At 48.9% G+C, this 24,024-nt stretch overlaps 1 protein-coding gene across 1 annotated transcript in view; it reads left to right on the forward strand.

Moving 5' to 3' along the window:
- The window catches only part of DHX34 (DExH-box helicase 34), a 443,187-nt gene that overhangs the window by 128,061 nt on the left and 291,102 nt on the right, over positions 1–24,024 (forward strand). The window contains exon 6 of the mRNA XM_078661017.1: positions 21,018–21,235. Coding sequence (XP_078517143.1) covers positions 21,018–21,235 — 218 coding nt within the window. The remainder of the gene's footprint in view (positions 1–21,017; positions 21,236–24,024) is intronic.

Here is a 24,024-nt window from a genome sequence, read left to right on the forward strand (position 1 = left end):
TGGGAGGGGGGCGTACTTCTTGCTTGCTTTAGGGCTGTTACTTCGGGGACGCAGTGCACGCTCCTGCCTGCTGCCGCCGGGACACGACAACAGGCAGAGAGAGGACACGCTGGAAATTCTGGTGGAAATGCAAGAAGCTGTCACGTCGAGTTGCTCTCACCTTGTCCAATATCAAACAAGTCTCTGCCACAGCAAAGCCAGGTGGAATAAACACGGAGAAGGCGGTCTCAAAGTCGTAGACCCCCACTTCCGGAACCAACCAGAGCTATCCTCGCGAGATCAGCTTAACCACCTGGGGGGTGCAGTGAGCTCCTGCAGGGAGGGCTGTGAGGTGCAGTGAACTCCTGCAGGGAGGGCTGTGGGGTGCAGTGAGTTCCTGCAGGAAGGATTGTGAGGTGCAGTGAGCTCCTGCAGGAAGGATTGTGAGGTGCAGTGAGCTCCTGCAGGGAGGGCTGTGAGGTGGAAGGAGGGCTGTGAGGTGGATGGAGGGCTGTGAGGTGGAAGGAGGGCTGTGAGGTGGAAGGAGGGCTGTGAGTTGGAAGGAGGGCTGTGAGTTGGAAGGAGGGCTGTGAGTTGGAAGGAGGGCTGTGAGTTGGAAGGAGGGCTGTGAGGTGGAAGGAGGGCTGTGAGGTGGAAGGAGGGCTGTGAGTTGCAGGGAGGGCGGTGAGGTGCATTGAGCTCCTGCAGGGAGGGCTGTGAGGAAGCCTGACGACAGTGGCGGATCCCGCGCTCCTGCCTGTGCGCATATCACCCCCTCAGAAAACGGCGGTATGGAGTGGGTCAGGCGAGCCGTGGGGTGAAGTAACGGGCCTCGAAGAGGTCCCGGTGCCTCGCAGCGCTGAGCTCCTTCAGCAAGACAAAGGATTCCAGCCTCCATCGGGGCCTACGTGTTCATTCCTCAGCAGAGCCGCTCTATGGGCCCCTAGAGGACGGACTACAGCCACCCCTGGCTATCTTTAGCCACAAATGGGTCTCATAATCCCGACGCTTATAGAGGGAAAGAGGAGCGTGACCCACTCACCGCTCTGAGAGTGCAGTCTGACTGCGCGGCCACAGCGCCACCTGTTACTCCCGCGGGGTCACCTGCGCACAGATCCGTCCCGGCCAGCAACACCCCAGGCTCTTCTTGAGGCAGCGCGGGGCTCTCCACGACACCGGAGCCCCGCCTGCGCCTGAAGCTGCCCTCCTCCTCGCACCGCCAGGCTTCTCCTTGCTGCCGGTACGGATTAGCGGTGGGGCGGGCACCGACAATGTGCCCCGCGCCCCCTCCGCTCCTCCCTCGTCAGGCTCCTCTCCGGTCTCCCTCCAGGCATGGGAGACCGGCAACACTGGCAAAGGCTTCCCCCAGGCAGGGGGAAGCGGCAAACACCAAGGCTTCCCTTTCCCTCCCCCGGGCTGCGGGGGCGGGACTTCCGGCCGGCCGCGAAGGGATTGGCCGGCCGGCCAGGTACTTCCGGGTCGCTGCGGGCAGCACGGCGGCCCTCGCTAGGCAGGCAGGCGGGCAGAAATCGCGAGGTGGGCACTCGCTAATTAAATAAATAACTGGGCAAATCCAAGTCGGCAAAATAAGCGGAGTGGGCTCCCGCGCCGATCCGCCGCCGGCTTCCAGCAGCAACGCGCTTCCAAGCGCTATAGAGGCACATAAAGCGCTCCAGCACTAGAAGTGTACGTAAACTTACAAAGTGAAAACACATTTATAAACAAAATGCTCACGGACAGCGGGAGGGGTGGGGGAGGATCACAGCGCACGCACATTTATAAACAAAATGCTCCTTACCTGATCGCCTCGTGGGAACTCGAATCTTGCAGCCAACTCCAACAACAGACACTTTGAAAAGGAACAAAACAGGCCCACTCGAAAAAAAAAAAAAAACACACACCCACCACCGCGATGACGAACAGAAGTGGGTGGAGAGGGAAAAAATCTCGGGAACGCCCCCGAATCTGGTCCAGCCTTGACGGACAGATCTCTGTTCCAATGGCTAGCCTCCATTTATGGAGCTAGCCAATGGAACAGAGGGCGGATTCAAGTGTCCCTTACTGAAAACTAAAGATTTCTCTGGGGGCGGAGCTAAAGCTCCGTGCCCCAGGCGAAACCTAAAAAGGGAAGGTTTCCTTCTTTATTATGACTTTATTGGTATTTTAGGTCTGTTCATTCATATGTGCATGGCCACTGAAATTATGAGGCCGGGAAGGGCCAAATTATGTGGCATGGTTGAGTTAATTATGTGGCAAAGAAAAGGCTAATTATGTAGCGTAATGCAGCACATTATGTGATAGTATTGCTTTATTATTTTGTCATTTTTAAACTTAACACTGTCTGGGCATTGGTTGCATCTCATCAGTACCAGTGTAATGCACTAATATAGGAATAAGCAACAGAAAGGTGACCATTCAACCTTTGCAAATGACCTTCCACTGCGTGGCAACACATGTTGCTGCGTTTTTCGTAACTTTTGACCATTTGAGCTAGAAATAATATTTATTTTTTGTTGAAATCTGCAGATTATGTGGCAGGTGGTCGATCTGTGGTGAATGCAGCACATTTATAATTATGTGAAAGTCGCAGCAGGCACAAAATCTCCTAATTCCAGTGGTCTTGCATATTTGTATTAGTTACTTGGGGAATTACTTTATTGTTTCTTTTAGGCAGTTGAGGATAATGAGAAGCATGAGCCTTGCTAGAAGGTCAAACGTTTATTACATAATTGATTTGATATCAAAGTGTAATTGCAATGGATAGTTTACAGGTAATTTTGCCCTGGAGAGGAGGGAGATAGAAGCAGGCAGCAGATAATAAATGTATAACTAATAGGAACATGTAGGAGGCGAGACAAAAGAAACGAGCCTGGATTTAATCAAGTGGGTTAGTATTGACCACATATGGGTTGGCAAGTAGGCACACAGGTGAGGCAAAGGTTGAGGGCTGGGGCCTACTGCAAATGCAATGGTAGGACTAAGTATATTTTTGACATCACATGTCAGAGGCCTCAATGGTTACCCCCAGATGCTTAGTGTGAAAGCCTATCTGAAACAGCATGGGGCTGCTACTACATTCCAGGAAATACTCTGTACTGTACAGGAAGCTGGCAAACAATGTAAAAAGTAGTGTGGGCAGTTGAACGTAACAATGTTCCCCAGATATACCGTAGCTCCTGGAGTCCTTTTTCATGAAAAAAATGGTCAAGGCAGACCTGGACATAAGGGGCCTATTGATCTCAAGTATGTTGGATGGGAGAGAGATCTGTTTGTGACAATATATGTGCCAAATGTAGATGACAAGCAATTCTTTGCAGTTTCGGGTCATGCAACAGTCCCCTACACGGATGCCACAATGATGTGGCCAGGAGATTTGAACTGGTTTTGCTGTCTGTTGGAACTAAAAAGTCTTCTGCATGGTTAAATAAGTCTACCCCTGCCCGCCCACCTGTACTGTTGTCTGGATCCCTAATGCTGATTATTTTATCATAGGCAAACACTGATTATGTGTTATGTGTCATGATATAGGCCTGTCTCACAGATTGTGGTCTGGTTAGACCAGGTGGGGCTCCCAGAGTTCTGCCCTCAGTGTTGGAAGGCTACCGCCTTTACCAAGAGTTAAGCAACACGAGAGAGGTGGTGGTAGCATAGCATGTAATGATCAGTAGTAGTAAACAGGTTATTTTTAGCCTGTGCTCACTCACCTTTTTAAAAGTTACGCTCCTATGTGCTTAACTCTCCCTTGGCCTACATTAGGTAGATGTGTAGTGCTACACAGCGCAGGAGTAGTGACTGCATTGGTTGTATATGTGCCTGGGAAGGATACAGTTTAAGGATAGAGGAGAACTGTGTAATACATGTGGGATTAGTGCATGGGCTGAGTGTATGTATGCCTGCGAGGAATACATGACATGAAATATGTTGTTCTGTGCAGTGCATGTCCAATGGAAGCATGTGCTCGAACTATGTGTGCTTGCATGAAGTTCAATACATGAAGCATGAAGTGTTGTGCAGCGCGCATATGGTGAGTGTTTGTGCTGGCAGGGTGTGTGTTTGTAAATAGCACACTCTGGTACAATACAGTACTGAGCAGTGCACGCAGACTGAATGTGTGTGTGGCTTTAGTGGCACAGTGCATGTAGGTAAGAGTACTGGAGAGTAAGAGTGATGTGAAGTTACACTGAAGGCAAGCGTGCCTGCAATGGTACATTACATGGGGGACCCTAGGTTCCATTTTGGTGACCCAGGCGTGCCTGGTGAAGACATGAGGTGCAGAGCAATCCCCCAGACAGATTTGTGTATTGTTGCATTTCTGTGAGCTGGGTGAACACACTGATGGAAAGGATTAAGGGACTCTCCCTTTACACTTCAAAAGGTTGCTCTTTGATTCAGTGAGAAATCACAAGGAAGGGGTCTGGGCCCAACTCAGCAAAGGCGTTGGGGCCGAGAAGGCACTCATAAAGAGAAGGTGTGGGACACTGGGATCAACCTTGAGATGCACATATCCCTGTGGCTGATATCCAGCTGTGAACTCTGGTCACTCCCATGAATTGTGTTGTGGGTCAATCAGCTTCAGAGTCTTGCCTGCTGTGACAGACATCCTTTCAGTAGGTAAGAAGAAAAGGAGAAATGTACACTTCAAAAGAAGCAGAACCCCTACATAAAACTTCAAAGTCTCAGACCATAAATCACATTTAGCGTCTGAAAAAGGACTATAAGAAGGTGAGGTTGGGACTGCAAAATGTTGTCATCTGCCAAGCAGCCAGATAGGTTGTGTGAGGAGAGAAAACTGTGCAAGACGTTTGCCTGTGAGCAGGAATGAAGCCAAGCCTTCCAGTCTCTCTGCTGGGTGAGGGGACATCACCCAGGGAAAACCAAGATCACCTGCCCTGGAGCACCAGTGCCTGCCTACTTGCCAAGAACAGTGTGCCCTGTGAGGAAAAGTGAGAGCTTTGGAGGGAGAGAGGTCCAGTAGGGAGCTCTACTGTGAGGACTCCCTGTGTGAGGTGTGAAGTTTCGTCTGTGCACTGATCGGGTCATAGTCCGTGTGCAGGATTGTTTTTGGTGACCCAGGTATGCCAGGATAGGCCACCTTAGACTGAGCCTCAGAGCAAGTGCTTTGTGGGAAGCGCCAAATCCGTACTGCCTTGTAGCAGTGACCTCGAATGCCAAAGGGGGCCACAATGGAAATAATTGTGTGATCAGTGAGCCAGGACTTGTGGACGACTTAGAGGTGATCCCGTTTGCCAGAAGTGGCCACCTTGGTATGGGCAATTGAACCGGAGAAGTCTACGTTGTGTCTGGAGGTACCGCCGCAATCCTGTATGCAAAGAGGGGCTGCCAGTACTAACTTACCAAGGATATCAGGACGTAACCTGTGAGTAGAGTGAGGCTGTGACCAGCAGGTAGAGTCTGCCCAATGACATTTGCCCTGACTGACTCCCAAGGGACAAGAGGTCACCAAGGAGGACATCGCACCCTTGCTGGCCTCAAGTCGGGAGCCAACGAATGAGGCACAGAAGTGGTAGACAAGGCGCATATAATCTTCATGCATACAGATAACTCTATGATTTATTTGAGGGAACTTAAGTGAAGTGTCATATGCCTGGGCATAAAGGTGGTACACATGATGGAAGCTCCATTCTGACTAACTATGGGTAGGGTGCTAAATGGGCTGAAATGCTTGGTTGAAATACAGAACATGTTAGAAATGGGATTTCTGTTTGGCTAAGTCTTGCGCCAAAGCCAGGCAGAAACCACCATTCCTAAGTCAGGGTAAGGAAGTCACCCGCCAAGACAACCCCTGCTCACCCTCTTGGTAGCTTGGCACGAGCAGTCAGGCTTATCTCAGAGGCGATGTGTAAAGCATTTGCGCACCCACCCACCAGCAACAACATCCAAGGCCCCCCATAAAAGGAACTCCACACAAGGTATATGTAAAAATAGCCTTTGTATTGCAAAACACATTAGATAAAAACACACACTTTACAATTTGCCAACAGGCACGGGCAGAATTTACAGGGGATATATGTACAGGACAGGGCCACCTGGACCACTGTCAGGAATAAGCACTTTTAGAAATAACACTTTTAGACCATAGAACATATAATACCTGGCGCCGGATACGGACCGTACCTTCCGTTCTGGTTGCGCGGGATAATGCGAGTGATCTCCTCAGTAGGCCTGAGAGGGCGGTGGCGACCCGCGCGCTACAAGCGTTTGGTTGGGGCGACCAAGGTGTGGGCTCAGAGGAGGAGGGGGCAGGGTGCGGGCGGCCCAGCGAAGCGGACGCAGCTCAGAGGAGAGCGGTGCGGCTCGAGGCATGAGGGCGGCCCAGGCACAAGCTGCCGAGGTGCAGGATGCGGGCGGCCCAGGCGTAGCAGAGCACGGCTTCACAAGGAGCGGTGCGGCTCTGGGCGGGGGCGGCTAGGCACGAGCTGCAGGGGAGTGAGCGAGGCACACTTCAGGCGAGGCCCCAGCGGCCCAAGGAGATCAGACAAGTCCCAGCAATTTGTATGGGAAGGCACAATAGAATCCACTGGTCCTGGGACTCTGTTCAGGGGGCAAGCTCAGTATCAAGCCCTTGGAGATAGTTAAACACCAAATAATCATGTAGCACACAACCAGTAATCACTGGTAAGAGGTAAGTACCACCTACGCAACCCTAACCACCTTAGCAGAATGTCACGCAGGGAACCAGGACCTCACTAGAAATACCTGTACTAGGAGAAAACAACCACCTAAGTATCACCATACATTTAGGGGTATAGGCATGGGAACAAAACACATGATGCATAAACATACATTCAGCGGTGTAAGAACAAGGTACATGATGCATCAAAACACATTTAGAGGTGCAGCACAGGAGAACACATGATGCATGAACAACACATTCAGAGGTGTAAGAACAAGGCACATGACGCATCAAAACACATTCAGAGGTGCAGCACAGGAGAACACATGATGCATAAACAACACATTCAGAGGTGTGAGAACAAGGCACATGACTCATCAAAAACACATTCAGAGGTGCAGCAAAGAACAATTCGCAGAAATTACATTAGCACAGAACTTACATCAAAGTCCAGGTTGCGCCACTGCGCCAAAACCTAAACGTAGCAGCTGCCCACTACTCGCTGGGCAGCTGAGGACAGGGACAGAACAGGGCCTAAATGCTGCAGCTGGCACTAAGTGCTGAGCAGCTGGGGAAGGTGGTACAAAGGGGGTGGTGATAGACGGAGCAACTGAACCAATCAAACACTCACACCCAGTCAAAAGATCTGGGTTTGATCCATCACCATTCTTTAGCCCACTCTGCCACCCCAGTTCAGACATGGCCATATGGAAATCAGTCTGACCCTGTGCCTCATGGGAACAGTCCAGCCCGAACTGCCAAGTCATGCCTTCCCTGGACCGGAAACAAGCTTCAGAGGACCGGTTTCTGGCATTACAGCCGTCTTCAGCCTGGCTTGCTTGAATCCAGTGGCAAAGTGAGCAAGGGACTCACGTCTGAGCATACCCTGCCACACTTATGGCGGCCAAAGCGGTACAAAGGGGGGTGGTGATAGACGGAGCATCTGAACCAATCAAACACTCACACCCAGTCAAAAGATCTGGGTTTGATCCATCACCGTTCTTTAGCCCACTCTGCCACCCCAGTTCAGACATGGCCATATGCAAATCAGTCTGACCCTGTGCCTCATGGGAACAGTCCAGCCCGAACTGCCAAGCCATGCCTTCCCTGGACCGGAAACAAGCTTCCGAGGACCGGTTTCTGGCATTACAGCCGTCTTCAGCCCGGCTTGCTTGAATCCAGTGGCAAAGTGAGCAAGGGACTCACGTCTGAGCATACCCTGCCACACTTATGGCGGCCAAAGCGGTACAAAGGGGGGTGGTGATAGACGGAGCATCTGAACCAATCAAACACTCACACCCAGTCAAAAGATCTGGGTTTGATCCATCACCGTTCTTTAGCCCACTCTGCCACCCCAGTTCAGACATGGCCATATGCAAATCAGCCTGACCCTGTGCCTCATGGGAACAGTCCAGCCCGAACTGCCAAGCCATGCCTTCCCTGAACCGGAAACAAGCTTCCGAGGACCGGTTTCTGGCATTACAGCCGTCTTCAGCCCGGCTTGCTTGAATCCAGTGGCAAAGTGAGCAAGGGACTCACGTCTGAGCATACCCTGCCACACTTATGGCGGCCAAAGCGGTACAAAGGGGGGTGGTGATAGACGGAGCATCTGAACCAATCAAACACTCACACCCAGTCAAAAGATCTGGGTTTTATCCATCACCGTTCTGGGGAAGGCCCAGGTAGGGATGAAGTAGTGCGACTCACTCCTAAGTCCAAAGACATAGTGCCCTAGAAAGAAAAACCTAAACGGTGCAGATGCCCACTAATTGGTGGGCAGCTGTGGACAAGACTGCAACAGTGCTCTCACTAGCCCTCCGGGACAAAACTGCGCAAGGGTTGGAGCCCTCTAGACTCTAGAAATAACTGGGCGCATTTGAGCACTCTTGCTCTTGGAATAAACCTTTGCCCATCGTTGGAGCCCTCTGGCTCGTAAGAACAATTGTGCCCATTGTTGGAGCCATCCAGGGCTCAGTAAGTAAATATGCTAACTCTGGGGTAGAATATGGGCACCGAGGGGGGGGCAGGCACCGACAACGTGCCCCGACACCACCCCCCCTAAGCAATAAAGTGTGGGCCCCTCTGGGCTCCCTGAAGCAATGGGGGCTTCTGGCGGAGCCATTCTGGCTCAGAAAGACGTTGGGGCGGCCCACTGCCACCCGGGGCCGCCCTGAAGGCTGAATGTACCCTGGTGCCCTCACACGCCCGGATCCCCCCTAGCCAGCTTCTACTCACCGGCTCGGGGCAGGACAAGGACGGCAGCCCCCCCCTTCACTCACCGGGACTCACGGGTTTCCTTTCGGCAGCGGGACTCCTGTCCGGGTGCGAGCACTCTCGCGGCAACACTCCTCTCCCTGTTGGCGGCCCCAGGGCTCTCCATAACTCACCGGAGCCCCGGGCCGCGAGACGACATCTCTCGGCCGGCTGTTGGTTTCTTCTCCAGCCAGCGCGTGCTTCAGCCAATCCCAGCGCAGCGGCGGGCGGGACTTCCTCACAGAACCTCAAGTCCAGCCCCGAGTCAGGCACTACGGTGCCTGACTTCCTGTTTTGCGGCGCGAGGGCCGCGGCGGTGATTCTTCGGGGGCAGAACGAGGGGTAGGCTCCCTCGATAAGCAATTAAAACCTAGAAGCAAGGTGGGCACTCGCTAAGGGGCATATAAACGGGGTGGCACCCGTAAATAACAATAAAGCAGATAGACTGGCAGTATGCAGGGTAGGCACCTGCGAGGGCACAAAGAGGAGGGGGGAAGCCCTACGAGGGGGATCGCCTCTGGAAGGGCTGCAGCGCCGCGCTGCTCAGCCCTCAAGCTCTCCCTTTCCCAGGGAGGTCAAATCAAAGCGCCCAATCCCCATAATGAGGCGCAGGAAGGCTACAACAAGCCTTGGCAACTTCTAAAAAGGACAAAATGGGTCCCAGAGGTCCAGGATAGAAGGTGGAGCACAGCAGATCTCAGAAAAGGAAATTCCTCCAGCAATCCAAGGCATCCAGGGGCTGGGCAGGGCCGAGGGAGGCAAGCCTTCCCCTGGGCTCAAGCAGCAGCACGCCCCTGGTAGATTCCAGTCAGAAACAAGAACATTTTGTAAGGAGACACAGCCCCTTTTTATACGGTGAATTCCTTTGTCTGAAGGTGCAGGGTGGGGGAGAAACCAGTCGCAGCTGGTTTTGGAGTACTTTGTTTTCCCCAGCCACCCTTTCCATTCACCAGACAGACTAGGGTCATCAGTCGCACCACAGGGGGCGGAGCCAGCATTGTGTGTGGAAAGCCCAGCCCTATTCAGGTCCCAGGTGCACCACTCCCTCACATCACACATGCTAATCTCAACACTCACCACCGGGCAGACCCATCATGACTCATGGAGCCTGGCACCCCAGCCAGCTCCATCCAATCACACGCCAGCACATTCACTGCACAGACAGGCACACTTCTAGAAGTGGCACTTCCATATGAGACACAAACAGGCTGCACGCATCATTGCGCAGCATTCAATCACACGAGTCTGCACATACCAGACTCGAGCCTGTACACCCCATGCATCAGGAACTACCAGGGACACATACATTCCCCATGCATTCCTATGGAAGGGCAGGCCTATCTCACCACATGCACTCAGAGTGCGCACGCACTTTCCACTGGGACACAGTGAAAGGGCGCAGAAACCAAAAATCACCATCACCAGGTCACCATTAAAAGCAAAAAGTTGGAGGAGGAGCTACGCTGCGAAGCAAGATGGCCCCATAGGCTCCCGGCTCCGCCGACCTCCGCCGGCAGCTCGGATATCCTGCTTTCTATCCTTTCCTCACGCCGGACTCCCGTGCATATGACGTGCTCCTGACTCCTGCGGTGCAATCCCGGAATTTCCAACTTACCGGGTGACGGAGATATGTTGTGTTTTCATTTCGGCCTACTCCAGGGCTGAAGCCGGGGCCTCGATTTCTATCCATCCGGGTTAGAGTTGATCAACATCGGCTGTGGGACCAGGGTTGTGTCCGGTCTCCCGAACTCTGATCATATTTGCATTTACGATTGGCTACTCAGTAACCGGCTTACGCTAAGGACACGATACAGTGACGCAAGTGCACATCGGTAGCCGCGGTCGGGGTCCGAAGGCCGGAGACCCTGCTGGGGGGGCCGGGGTTGACGGGCTTGGGCCCCGCGAGCGGCGAAGGTGTCGATATTGGCAGTTTTGAGAGCGCCCACTGTTGTCATCGGCTCCGTGTGTGCCTGGTGCCTCGGAGTTGTCCTCTCCGGGGTTCGAGTCCTGCTTTGTCGCTTCGCGAGAGGAGATGGAGGGGACGGACGGCACACCAACGTTGAGACTCGTCATGGCCGCCATCGGGGCGCTCCACTCTCAAATCACCGTCATGTACCATCAGTTGTCTGTAACGCTGGACAACGTCTGTCTGAGACCGGTCGACGACACTCCAACATGCTATCAGCAAACTGTGGTTCTCGTGGAGTACTCTACCTACCATTTTGAGGTCCCCGTGCGGAAGCCTGATTCAGCCTGCTTTGATGACTCTGGCCTCATAGATAGCGCACCTATGATCATCGTCAGCTTTCCCTGCTCGAACCCTGCTCGAACCCTGCTCGGCGGAACATCGTTGCTAAAGGTTTTGATCGCCACAAACAGTTCTTCAGTGACTATCGGAGAGGTTTGCCATTCTTCTTCACTCTTCCTTGCCGGTTTTGTGGATGTCGCGAACTTATATCCTGTCTTCGATCCGATTTCATTGACTTGAACTTTTATGAACGCTTCAGCTTCCTCATGGTGACTGTGGCCTGGGCGACAAGGGCTCTCGTAAAGAACCGTACTGGCCAGGGTTGACTTTGACTTTTAGGGTTTGCTAATTTACTTGATATGTGCCGGGATTGTACCTTATAGTGTGACGGGAGTCGGGTGGTTTTGTTGATGTCCTCCCCAGGTTTAGGTTTAATACTTGCTTCAACAGTGGATAATACGTCTTGGGGAGGTCGCTGATGGCGGGGGGTATGGGAGCCCGGGAGTGTGTTTTTTGTTTTCCTCCTCCGCTTTTCTTTTCCTTCCTTTAGGGCGAGTTTCGGGGCGACAGGCACGCTGTTAGTGGGGTAGGCCGTAGCCATTACAGGGGTGCAGAGTGGGGGGATACGTTTTTTTTTTGTTATTTTAGTTTGTTTTGTTCTATGGTCCTTTTCTTTTCCTTTCTTTCTTTTCAGGGTGGTTGGCTGTTTATCCTTCAGTTACTTCTTACTCTATTTGGCGTCTATACTAGCTTTTACTTTACTGTCTCCTAAGAGTGGGTTTTCTGGATGGTACTCGCACTAGATCGCTCGCTAATAGATTATCCTTTACTCCTTGTCTGCCTCTGCTAGGCGTTGCGTTACTACGGCTATATTATTCGTTACCTTCTATTGACTGCAGTGCGAGGTACATCCCCCATCTCTAATTGCTCCTTCTTATATGGTGTGACGCCTCTTATAGTAATGCCACTACTGCTTCTTCAAAAAAGAAAAAACGAAACCTCTGTATTATCCTGTTTATTGATATTGCATTCTACCCAACGCTGTAACTTGCATCACAAGGGTGCCAGGGCTGTTCACTGATAAGTAAATTTCCTATTTGATTTGCTAGTTTACGGCCGACCCCTGTGGTTGTAGGCCGGTGCTTGTAATGCTTTTGAATGCTTCAATAAAGGTTTAAAAAAAAAAAAAAAAAGAAAGTTTAGGGGTGAACCTGCCAGAAGGGCCAAGTCCAACAGAAGACAATGCTACTTTCTCAGTGGGAGCGCTTTCTGAGCTAACATGACTTTCTTATCCCACTGTATTGCAGGCCTCAACTTCCCCTCTATTGCACAGGAGTTTTAAGGAATGAGATCAGCTCAGGCAGCCTCTGGGATGGGTTGGCAAGTGAAACAGTAAAACTCCAAACTTTGGAACTGTTCTAAAACACATGGTGGCCTGGCCTGGTAGGTGACATCCCAACTACAACATGTGGTTAGGTGGCTAGGTGATGGGAACATTTGGGAGAAGCGTCTGCTGCAGGGTTCACGTGGGTAGGAGGAACTTCTGAACATCCTTATGCTAGGCAGGAACAACCAAGAAATTATCCATTTATAGTCTGGCAGGTGGGGCGTTTGCTTCAGGCATGCTGCTCTAGTGTTTTTGCCCATTTTAGGTGAGTTGCAATGGACCTGCCTGTTGTGCGATGGAGAGAAGGAGGCTGTGAGGTAGTGGGAAACCTGTACCCAAATGAGAGGTTTATTACTTTTGCTGAAGCGTGGGAGTTCTTTGGTATTCCACTGTACTCAGATAGCACACAAAGCTAGTGAGATATGGGAAACGTTTCCTGATGCACAGGAGCTCATTCAGTTAGTGGAAATGATTTTGGTGCAGGGTGGCAGACTGATAGCCATCCTATATCTGACCTTGAAGCAGAATAACAGTGGGATGGCAACAGGTGCCAAAGAGTGATAGGCAAACCAGTCAGAACCGGTATGAAATAAAGACTTTATGCAATCATGAGGCTATCCAGCAGAGACATGTTTAAATTCGTGCAATTAACTCTTTGCAAGGGACATACTTGACACCAAAGAAAGATTAGCACAATATACCCAGAGAATCCTGCAACAGCTTATGTGCTGCGTCCTTCGGAGATGTTCTCTATTTAGTGTGGCGAGACCCTCACATACAACAATTGAAAGAACCACAGTTGGTAAGTAATTTATCTGAAATTGCAAGTGAGGTATGTAAAGGAAGGTGAAGTCACTACAACATTCAGCTAAATAAAAAAGGTCACGTGCATACAGTTTCGGTACTGATAGTGGTAAGACTGCATCTGATAACATGGGTGGGTGGGGGGGGGGCTCATTGAAAGTCAAACAAAACTGTCCAGAGGGATGGTTGCTGCGAAAAAGGGATAGATAGCACGAAATCCCAGTTCGCTGCACTAAGAGCGATACTTGCTTAACAATACATTTCAATTCAGTTGCTGAGACTGCATGCCCTACTTCTTTCTGGTCGTACACAAGACATGAGCTACTGCAGAGGAAACCCTGGTGAAACATACAGTGAGACATGAATGAATAACTGATGATCTAATCGCCTAGTCACCAATGATTCACACCTCCTGATATTAGACCTCCACGAGCTCTGACAAGCACTTTCAGGGCAGAGGTGGGGAAGGGTAAACCATTACCATGGAAGAGGAGCGCTGTTAAAATGAAATACCAACAATTGATGGTCCTATATGGGAACTAGTAAGAGGCAACTGATGAAGCAGAGACAACACATTGTTTGGTCATGATTACGACTTCGGGCTTTGGGAAGGCAAGAGGCAACTGAGGTTTATCCTGAGAATTCAGGCAAACCTTCACCCCACTCTAGGTCTTCCATCTGACCTACAGGTGATATCTTGTCAACAATTATTACTGTTCCGGCTTTTCTGCTGCAGTCCTGGGACTATTACAACTGCTTCTGTGGCTTTGTTGGGATGTAGGTCGGCATATCCTTCCATAATGCCAGGGCTACTCTGCACCTCACCCATGAGGCCCCATTGTGTTGTTGGCCCATTTGAAGGGCGCGGGCCAATCTCGTGTGCACATCTTTGCTCCATTCCCTCTATAATGTCACCCTTGTCTATCCCCAGCAATGGTGGGGTTTGTGGCGCTGCCCTACTTGCTAGCTTACCATACAACAGTGGGGAGGTAAGGCCTAGGACCTCGTCCTGGTTATGCTTGGCCTCCTGCTGGGGCCAGCTGTGCTGGAAAGGCCTGCGCTCGAAATTCTCTCTGTTAAGCCACCCAGAATCCCACAGCATCACATTCGAACAAGTGCTTTAAAGACCACTCGACTTCCCTCCTTTTGAGATGACAGGCTGCAGGTTATTAAACAATTACATTTGCTGTAAAGAACTGTTACTCGCAGGTGGCAGAAATCCATTGGTACATTCAACAGTCATGTTATAGATTGAATTTGCTAACTGTAGAGAGATGTGCATTTACAGCCATTAGGCTTTGCTTGCTATTGTTTGAATTCTTAAGGCCATCTAGGCTGTAACTCAGCCGCAAGTGCTGTGTCTCTTTTGTGGCTACCCTTTGTCGCTTTCTTAGCCACAGTGGCACTGCCATCAGACACCCCACACCGTCATCTCCCCCTAGGTCTTCAAGCTGACCTGTGGGTGATATCTTGTTTCCAGTCATTGCTGTTCCCTCTGCCATGGTGCAAAGGGTTTACCAAACCTTAGACTCTTCCGTCTGCTGTTACCCAGCTACCTTACAATGAGTGTTCTGCCAGCACCAAGACCCCTGCAATGTCTATGTCCAAAAACATGCCCATGCTAATTCTCAACAAATGGAGCTTATCGTCCATGTAATAATCCGGTATTCACAGGTTGAGCAGACTGTAACTGATGAAATACCAGCAAAGAACCTAAGCACTAGAAGCAACAGCTGGCCCTCGATGCCGCACCTCACACCAGTTCCAAAATTTTCAAGTCGCTATGCAATCAACCCCTATGCAATCTGCTGAATGGCGCAACTGTGCTCCAGATCAAGAAATGATTATACTAAATTGGGGGTGCACAGCTCACATAGTCCAGGAGGCCAAAGTTATATGAAAAACGTCACTTCTTTATTGGAAAATTATTTCAAATTTATGACCATTCCAATCAAGCTATCAGCCAACGCGTTTCGCTCCCACATTGGGAGCTTCCTCAGGGGGAAATAAATAATAGTTATTCCAGTCACAATTCCCAATTGTAAATGTCGATAGGAGCGTGTCGTTATTCAAATGATAGACGCAGCAAAGCATTCACGGCCTCTGGTCATCCATGTACTCCTGGAAGTTTACAATAGCCAATTCTATCCAGAAGCTAGTGAAGACGGTAGGTAAGTAGGAGGTTGGCGTGTCACTGGTCCCTTGGATTCAGGTTAGTTTTTTTTTTTTGTAGAGTTTTATATAGCGCGAACTAGACCCGAACCGAATCCGGTATCAGAGCGCTTTAAATAGCACCAGTTACGTTACATGAGGACACACTTTCATTTTTAGGCACGGGAAGATTAAGTGATTTGCCCAGAATCACAGAAGGTTTTTGGCGTCTTTACCGAGACTCGAACCCAGATCCCCAGGTCCGAGGTCGAGCGCCTTAGCCGTTAGGCCAACCCCTCTCCCCGTTGAATCCACCGGAAATGATCTACGTCATTCAGTATGACCAAACCTATATAGCCGTTGAAAAGTAGCGCCCACTGGGGTCTATAACAGGTTCATTCAGTAGGGTCCAGATGAAAGCTTGAAGTTCCTGATACCGTGTTTATCACGTCGTTGTGCACGTTTGGGATGGTAACTCTAGCTGGTGAATTCGGAGGTTACCCCGATGACTAGAGTGCAAGTTGACCGCATGTATTGCATAGCGGCAACCGTCATCTGGGGTCTCGTATTCCATACAGTTATGGCGTATCGCTCCTGTGCACCGGAGCGATAGGCCACAACTTGCTATATCTTTGGTCATACTGAATGACTTAGATCATTTCCGGTGGATTTAACTAACCTGAATCCAAGGGACCAGTGACATATGAAAATGGGGTGTAACATATACTGCAGCCATTGACTCAGTCAATAGAGGCTGCTGCACTGCACTCCCAGCTGTAGAGATGAAGATCTAGGCAAGGCTCCTTTACCCTCTTAATCTAGGATCACCTTTTTATGGGAGGTTTCTTCGGGGAGCTGCAGCGCTTCTGCTGCTCCCATGCACTCTGTTACTTATTGGTGGTGGTTCCACCATCCGGGGGCCACCACAGTTCCAGAAGATCAGGTTGAGCATAAACCCCACAGGGCATTGTGGGGCGTCTCTCGCCGGTAGGGGTGCACCACAATGAGCGGCTCCAGACGCTTGTTTTGATATGCTGCACAACATCCTTTACCCCGAATCCCTTTCTTCGGCTGCCCCGACTTGCTCCCATTGAGGCAGCCTCTTCCTGGCTGCCGCAGGAGCCTGCAGCACTCTTTTCTCCCTATCGGCTCTTACGGGCTGGGTGCTTACGTTGGTGGTTGCTGCCCGCTCCCCTCTGACACAGGCATGAGGAACAAGCAGGCTCACCACTTTTGGAAGGAGCGCAGCGGCACTCCTTCTCTCTCTGTCCTCGCTGCTGGGGCCCGGAGGTGGGATCTCAAGCACCTTATCCTCCACTTGGGAGCGTGCAGTGGCTCTCCGGCATGCGCATTACACAGCAGAGCCCGAATCACCAGTATGGCCCCGAATTCCAGGATTTTGGCCGCTGTCAGAACAAATCTGCACCTATGTCATGACCACTTTGCTGCACCACACTGTGTTGGTTAGCCACATCCCCATGGTGATGCCACAAGCTCAGTGACCTTGTATGCTCTAATGAAAGCTGCTGCAAATACAGACTTGAATAGTTTGCCTTTAAAGGTGTCGGCGCATACTGACTGTACTTCCCTTAGGATGCCCATTAATTTTGAAAGATTGAAGGCAGCATTATCATCTGTGGATGCCGCTTGCATGTGATCTCCACCTCTTCATGGCTGCTCTTTGATTGTGGTTCGTGTCGGGTCTACGTCAGTTTCCAACTTGGTGAAAAATGCCTCCGCTGACGTGTGTGACTGCACCCAGGCCTTACTTTTCCGATTGTTATAAGCCCAGCACATGAATCTTTCTACTGCTACTGTTTTCTGGTCGCCCCAATGCGTACATTCTTCTGATTTGGCGTAACATCTCCAGGTACGTACAGTACTTGTCTGCTGTATTTGGGAAACAGAACATTGTCAACCAGTAATGCCAGGTCAAGTCTACTATGTCCCACAGAACCTCTTCATCTGCCCACCAGGCAGCTGACTGAATTTGTCTAGCAGCAATCGAGAAAGTGTTAACTCGTTCTGAACAATGCCTCACCCTGATTTCTACATTTGCCCTTAGTAGGCACCTGAGCAAATATTGCAGAAAGTTAAGGACCCAAAGGCAAAATAGCTGCACCGTCGTTCACTAATTGCCCAACCACATGGCTGTCCGACTGTAGTCTAATTATATAATTCTCTAACTTGCTCTTTAATATACGGAAGGTGACCACTATCGGAAAAGTTCCAATAGCATAATGTTCTTTGTGACACCTGTTTCCCCTCATTGTTGTGACAATCTTCTAGGACAACAGTTGGTGCCCAGTTTTCCTTCAAACCCTTCGCTGACCCCTGCATCTGTGAATAGCTTGAACTGCTCAGCTATTACCTATGGCTCACTCCAAATCAGGGTGCCATTGATATTTGCCAACAACATGGTCTCTATTTGAACTGTGTGCTTGACACCAGTAGTTAGGTTGACGTAGTGGTGTTTTTTGTGAAGCCCTCCACTGAGCTTACTCAACGGCTTTGTGAAGGGCTTGCCATGAGTCATTACCTTCCCAGCAAAGTTACACTTACTCAAAGGTTCCTTTACTTCTCCTAGCATCCCCTTTGACTACTGTACCATGTCAGCCAGTGCCTGCCTAAATACCCCCACCTTGTCAGTGAGAAGCCTACTGACTCTATGTACCAAATTTAATTTGATCCTTTAAAAAGGTCAGCTTAGTTGCTGTCCTGGCCATCTTATCCCTTTTCCAGCTGCACCCTCAATTCGTCAGCTAGACGCAGGAAAAGGGTTTTATAGTGCCCTGTGACAGCTGTCCATATGAACAGTAAGACATCCAGATAATGCAGCTTACCCCCACTGGGGTGTTAGTTGTGTAATGTCCATTCCAGGAATGTACTCGAAGTGAGGGCACAAAAAGGAACAAAGGATAGGCAGTCACTTAATCGATACAGTATTGCCTCTGAGAGTGGACGCTAGTAGGTGAAAGCTGCCTGGATGAAATGGGAGTAGGCGGAGGGTGACAGTTATTGTCTTATTCCCCTTCAGGGTGGGAAAAATTGTGAATTGACGTGGACTGCTCAGCCTCTTTCTTCAGGACCAACCCTAGAGGAGATACTATGAAGTTTGGGAGTGGGAGCTCATTGAACAGGCATCCATCCATTCTATTTGTCATTCCTTTTCCAACTGTTTCTGAAAATTACTGTGTGTTCCTTCACTGATTTTTAGATTTCTGCTGAGTCTTTCCTCTTGATCCCTTTGGATGTGAAACCTGGGCTACCTGTGTCCTGTGGTATTCATTGAGTAGCTTCTTAAGTGGTGCTTCTGTGATGGGTGTTGGCACTATTAACTACGGCTGTCTGTGGAACGCCTTCCGGTTTCAGTTCCTCTCCCCCCTAGACACTTTACCCTCCCATTATTACCCTGTAGTGAGAAAGAGTGAGCTTCCTCGCTACTACTTCTTCGGGTGGGGGCGGTGGAGGGATTTTTCTTCCTCTTTACCATGCCCTTTCCTTTTCCACAATTGTTAGCTGGATGTCCACCCTGCTACACACATGGGTACCACAAGGGCAGCTCCTTCCTATTTACTTCTTCTTTAGCCACTACCACTCCGTGTGTGTACCCTACCTGGTCCTTGTGATCTCATTCAGGGCTAGGCCCTTATTGTACCTTAGCCATGCGTCACCCTGAAGCATTCTCTGCGCTTCGTGAATTTTCTGTTCATATAGCCATAGTGATGTTGTGCTTTGCTGTAACATCTCCACTATTACTCATATCATCAATCTGAAAGCATCCAGTTAATTCTCTGTTCTTTTCTTTCCTGACTTTTCACCTTTCGTACCTATCCTCTTCCTTTTTTATTCCTGATTTAGCAGGTCCAATCTTGCCTGCTGGATTTCCAGCAGTGAGAATATGCCAATAAATTATTTCTAATTATTATTAGTTAGTTGAGACTAGCTAAACCTGTGGCTCTGGCCACCATGTGTAGATCCCCCATGGAGGCCCTGACATAAGTACTAGCTTGCTCCATGATCGTGATCGCATTGGTGCCCGACCCTGCCCATGCTACACTGGTGTCCACTGCACCTGCACCTGACCAGTGGACCTCAGTCCAAGTACGATGCCTGTGGTTGACACCCCATGCCTAACCCCAAGGCTCCCGAGTGTTCGTTTGTTACAGTGTTTTGCATAGCCCCGCTTAGGGTTTGGTTGTACCCTAGAGTTTCTGTTGCCTAGCCCAGTAGTTCTTAACCTTTTGGTTTCTGTTAACCCCACTTAATGGCTACTGGATCCCGGGACTACAACTGAATTATTATCGAAATCTGTAAATCCCCACTTAATCATTACTGGAAGCTAGGGAACCTGGCCTCAGCATTTTCGATGATTTGAACTGCAAAACAATACAGAAACAAGCTTTCATCAAACAAATACTCAAATGGTGAAATACTTAATTTAATGCACAAACAAATATAAAAAACTTCTAAGTTCTAATTTGTAGCCGAAGGTTGGAGCTTTTCTCAATTCAATTGAGGCCTCTCATCATTCATCCTATATCTAGTTTGATGCAAGTATTTTAGTTAAGGCCAGAAAGTGGGTAATAGGTTAGTAATTCACTGGGTCATCAAGATCAAGATTAGCTTTCCTGAATAGGTGGGATACGATTCCGACTTTCCATTGTTCAGGAAAAATCCCTGATGATAAAGATGAAATATACAATATAGTAGCAGAGTTTCAAAGGCCAGGTTTTCTGACTGTATCCATTGGACAAAGTTCCTTAGGAGACCTAGGGCTAGATGTACGACCATAGTAAATTGCGACTTGCAATTTGCGCTCGATTGCGAGTCGCAATTTACTATGTACTACAGTGTCAGAGACACTGATTGCAATTTCCAATGGGGTAGCAAAATGCGAGGCTTATTAATATTAATGAAGCACTCGTATTTTGCGACCCCATTGGGAATGGCTGGCCCTCCCAGGGATGGTGGCCTGCTGGGCTCAGCAGACCACCATGTCTTAGACTGCCTTTAACCCCTCCCATGCTGGTGACAGAACTGCTCAGTCACCAGCCTCGGTCGCGCTGTGCTGGGGAAGGAGCGGTTTCGTCACGGCCCGGCCGCCGCGCCTGCGTTGCGCTGATTTCGCGCCTGCGCGGCGCGTTCTATTAAGTGGGCGGGGCCATGACGGAACCGCTCCATCACAAGCACAGCGCCCCCGAGGCTCGTGACGGAGTGGTTCTGTCACGAGCATGGGAGCGCCGCGCGGCCCCCCTAGCGCTGCGGCCGAATTACCGCCGCAGCCAAGGGGTTAAATAAAGCTTGTTTTTTTTAGTCAGTATAAGATTCTGCAGTGGACAACTGAATACATTGGCCAATTGATTAACTCAAAAAATACAAGTGTCACTTTGGTCAGCCTCTTCCTGGAATATTTCTATTAAAATGACTTCATTATATTTTTATTAGATAATGAGGTTGGGCTTTACCGACATACTGCACTGTACATAACATTGATGAAAAATATATATTTATCCTTGTCATACTACAACATTAGTGAAACAGATCACTTTTCCTTGTAGGAAAAGTAAAGGAGATGAGTTTTGATGCCAAAGCAAAGATGCAGCGTTTGCAGGAGTTCTGGATTAGCCGAGCAAGTGCCGAACAGCGGAAAGGACGTGCAGGGAGGACTGGTCCTGGAGTCTGTTATCGCTTGTATGCAGAGTCTGATTATGATGCTTTTGCCGCATACCCTGTGCCAGAAATCCAGAGAGTTGCTTTGGATGCATTAGTGCTGCAGGTAATTGTGCATGCTTTGTGTAAATTCAGTATTGTAAATTCATAAGGTGCTTATCATCAGCATTTTTTGCCATTTTAAGAATGGCAATCTTATCTTGAGGACTGGGCTCACCAGCACGTAGCTACAAATCACTTTTACACATTTGATTTTTTTTTTATGTAAGCCCAAAAAATATTTTTGGGGTCGAAACATTACACACCTTTCACTTTTATCTTGTCAGTAAAGGAACCTTCTTCACCAGTCTCTTTAATGCGAAACATGAGAGGGTTTTCTTTTGTAAAATTAATTAATTAAACATTAATCTAAATGTAAGACCATAATAAAACACTGAGTAGGCATACTTTGGCCTTATGCCAAGATGATGTTAATGATCCTTAGGCAAAACTGCATTCGTCACTTGCTGGATAAGAGGTACTCAGAGAACATGTTGAAAGCTTGAAATAGGTGGAATATAGTCTGGGCTAACAACCTAACATTGTAATTCCTCTTATACGACAGTCAGGGTGAATGGGGGCTCCTTGCAATAAATAGACAGATTGTCCAAAGAAGAGTGACTGGATCTAGATCAGCATTGCCAACGTTGAGCCTGTACTCCAAGACTCTGTGCCTCTATTACTTTGTAGCTCAAAGGAGCTATATTTTAAATTCCCAGTATAGTCCCTATTCTCCATTATATAATTTTTTCTGTTCTAAATGGCCCTAGGCAGCTATTCTTACATATTTTAGTGCGCTGTTTAGAACCATTCCATGCCCATGGCAGACCTGAGTGGTTTATACATCTGATCATCTTTGAGTCACTTTAGTTACTTCACACTTTATCAGACTCTATCATTTTCATTTTTCTTACGCTTGTTACTTTTTTGCCATTTCTAGATTAAAGATTTAGAGAAGCATCAGGTAGCCACTTCCATCAATCTTTTTGTATTGCAGATTCTACTTGGATCCAGCAGAGTTGGCTGCCCTTTGTTAACATGGGACTAAAGGTGTCCAGATTTAGGGCCGTCCACCAGTCCGTCCTCACTCTACACTTTGCACTATACATCTTACATTGAAGTGCAGTATAAGTCAAAGAACAAGACATATCCGTTGCAAAGTTTTGGGCAAGGCGTTTATGTCCGCTCTTTTCAAGCATACCTAGATATGCACATTGTGAATCAGAGATCATTGTTAAGTGTTCACTTGGGCTTTCAGTGCAGCTGTATCTTTTTAGGACCCTAAATATACAGAGTACTGGAGTATCTTTTCGTAAGCTTGTATTCACAGTTCGAAAGTTATTAGTTATAACAAAATTAAGATTTTCAACCATCTTGAATACCCCTGACATGTGGGGTCCCACAGGGATCCTCCCTAGGCCCCACCATGTTTAATATATATTTGAGGTCACTGGCAGAAACTGTATGCCCATCTGGTGTACAGAAGGTCACATATGCTGACGATACCCAATTAATTGTCTCCATGAAGCAATACAACGAACATGGTCCTGATCTAGTCACCTGCCTTGAGAAGGTTTTTAACTCGATGAATAACTCATTTTTAAAACTTAATGGGTCAAAGACCGAACTTATGCTCCTGGGGCAGGCCACCCCTTTAAACATCGACCCCCTCTGGCCTGGTTGCCTAGGCTCACCGCCTGTCCCAAAAAACCAAATCAAAAGCCTAGGGGTCTGGCTTGACTGCAACCTTAATTTCAAGGAACAAGCACGCTAAGTAGCAACCAGCTGGTATGGCCTTCTAAGAATGATCAGAGGGATTCTCCCCCTGCTACCCTCTGCCGCCAGATGGTTACTAGTCCAAGCTCTCATTCTATCACGACTAGACTACGCTAATGCTGTCTACCTGGGAGCACCTCAGGCCACCACCAAAAGACTTCAAACTGTGCAGAATTGTGCAGCCCGTATGCTTTTGAATATTCCCAGACGCTCCTCAGCGAAAACTGCCCTCGCTACCTTGCATTGGCTGCCTGTCCAGGAAAGAATTAAATTCAAAGCTTTGTGCATTATACATAAAACGTTCTCTGGAAATGGCTCGCTCTTGATTCGTCCCTGGTTTCAACCCTATCGACCCAACAGAACCCTTAGATCTGAGAACAAGGGTTTAATCTTAGTTTCCAAGATTAAACGATCACTTAGAGGAGGCCGACTGTTCACATATAATGCAGCTAGGCTCTGGAACAATCTCCCCCTCCACGTACCTTCCGAACCTAGCTATCTCAAGTTCAGAAAGCTTTTGAAAACTTTTCTCTTTCCCTGATCCTCACACGGCATAATTGGCTCCACAGCGCTGGGATGCCCCCGGGTAACCATGCTCTTTAGAAATGTTCCTTCATTCATTCATTCACTCTTCATTGAAGTGGTCCATTCAGTGAGGATTTGTATTACAGATATATCTTAAGCTGCATTTGAGAGATCATATTCCTAATTTCTGAATGGGCTTCTTTTATATGGGATATTAACGTCTCATAAAAACAAAATTAGGGGTCTTGAGTCCCAAAATGTGAATTCTATCAAGTAAGCTCTCGATAGGCAAGAGGCTATTGGTACTTAGCTGTCTTTTCAATATATTTTTATTTATTTTTTTGAAAAATATTTTTATTGCGAAAGCATAAGAGGGCACAGGTTCACATGGTCGTCCAAACCACTTATACGCAAATATCAAGAACACGCAGTTCCCAGGACCATACACAGCCATATTTGGCCCACATCCCGGAGGCTAGGCGGCGTAGAATCAGAGCATGTGAAAAGGAAAAGTTCAGCTGTGCTTGAAGGATATGGGATTATCTTTGTATTCGC

This window comes from Lissotriton helveticus, chromosome 9 (genome assembly GCF_964261635.1).
Source record: "Lissotriton helveticus chromosome 9, aLisHel1.1, whole genome shotgun sequence".
Taxonomy (NCBI): Eukaryota; Metazoa; Chordata; class Amphibia; order Caudata; family Salamandridae; genus Lissotriton; species Lissotriton helveticus.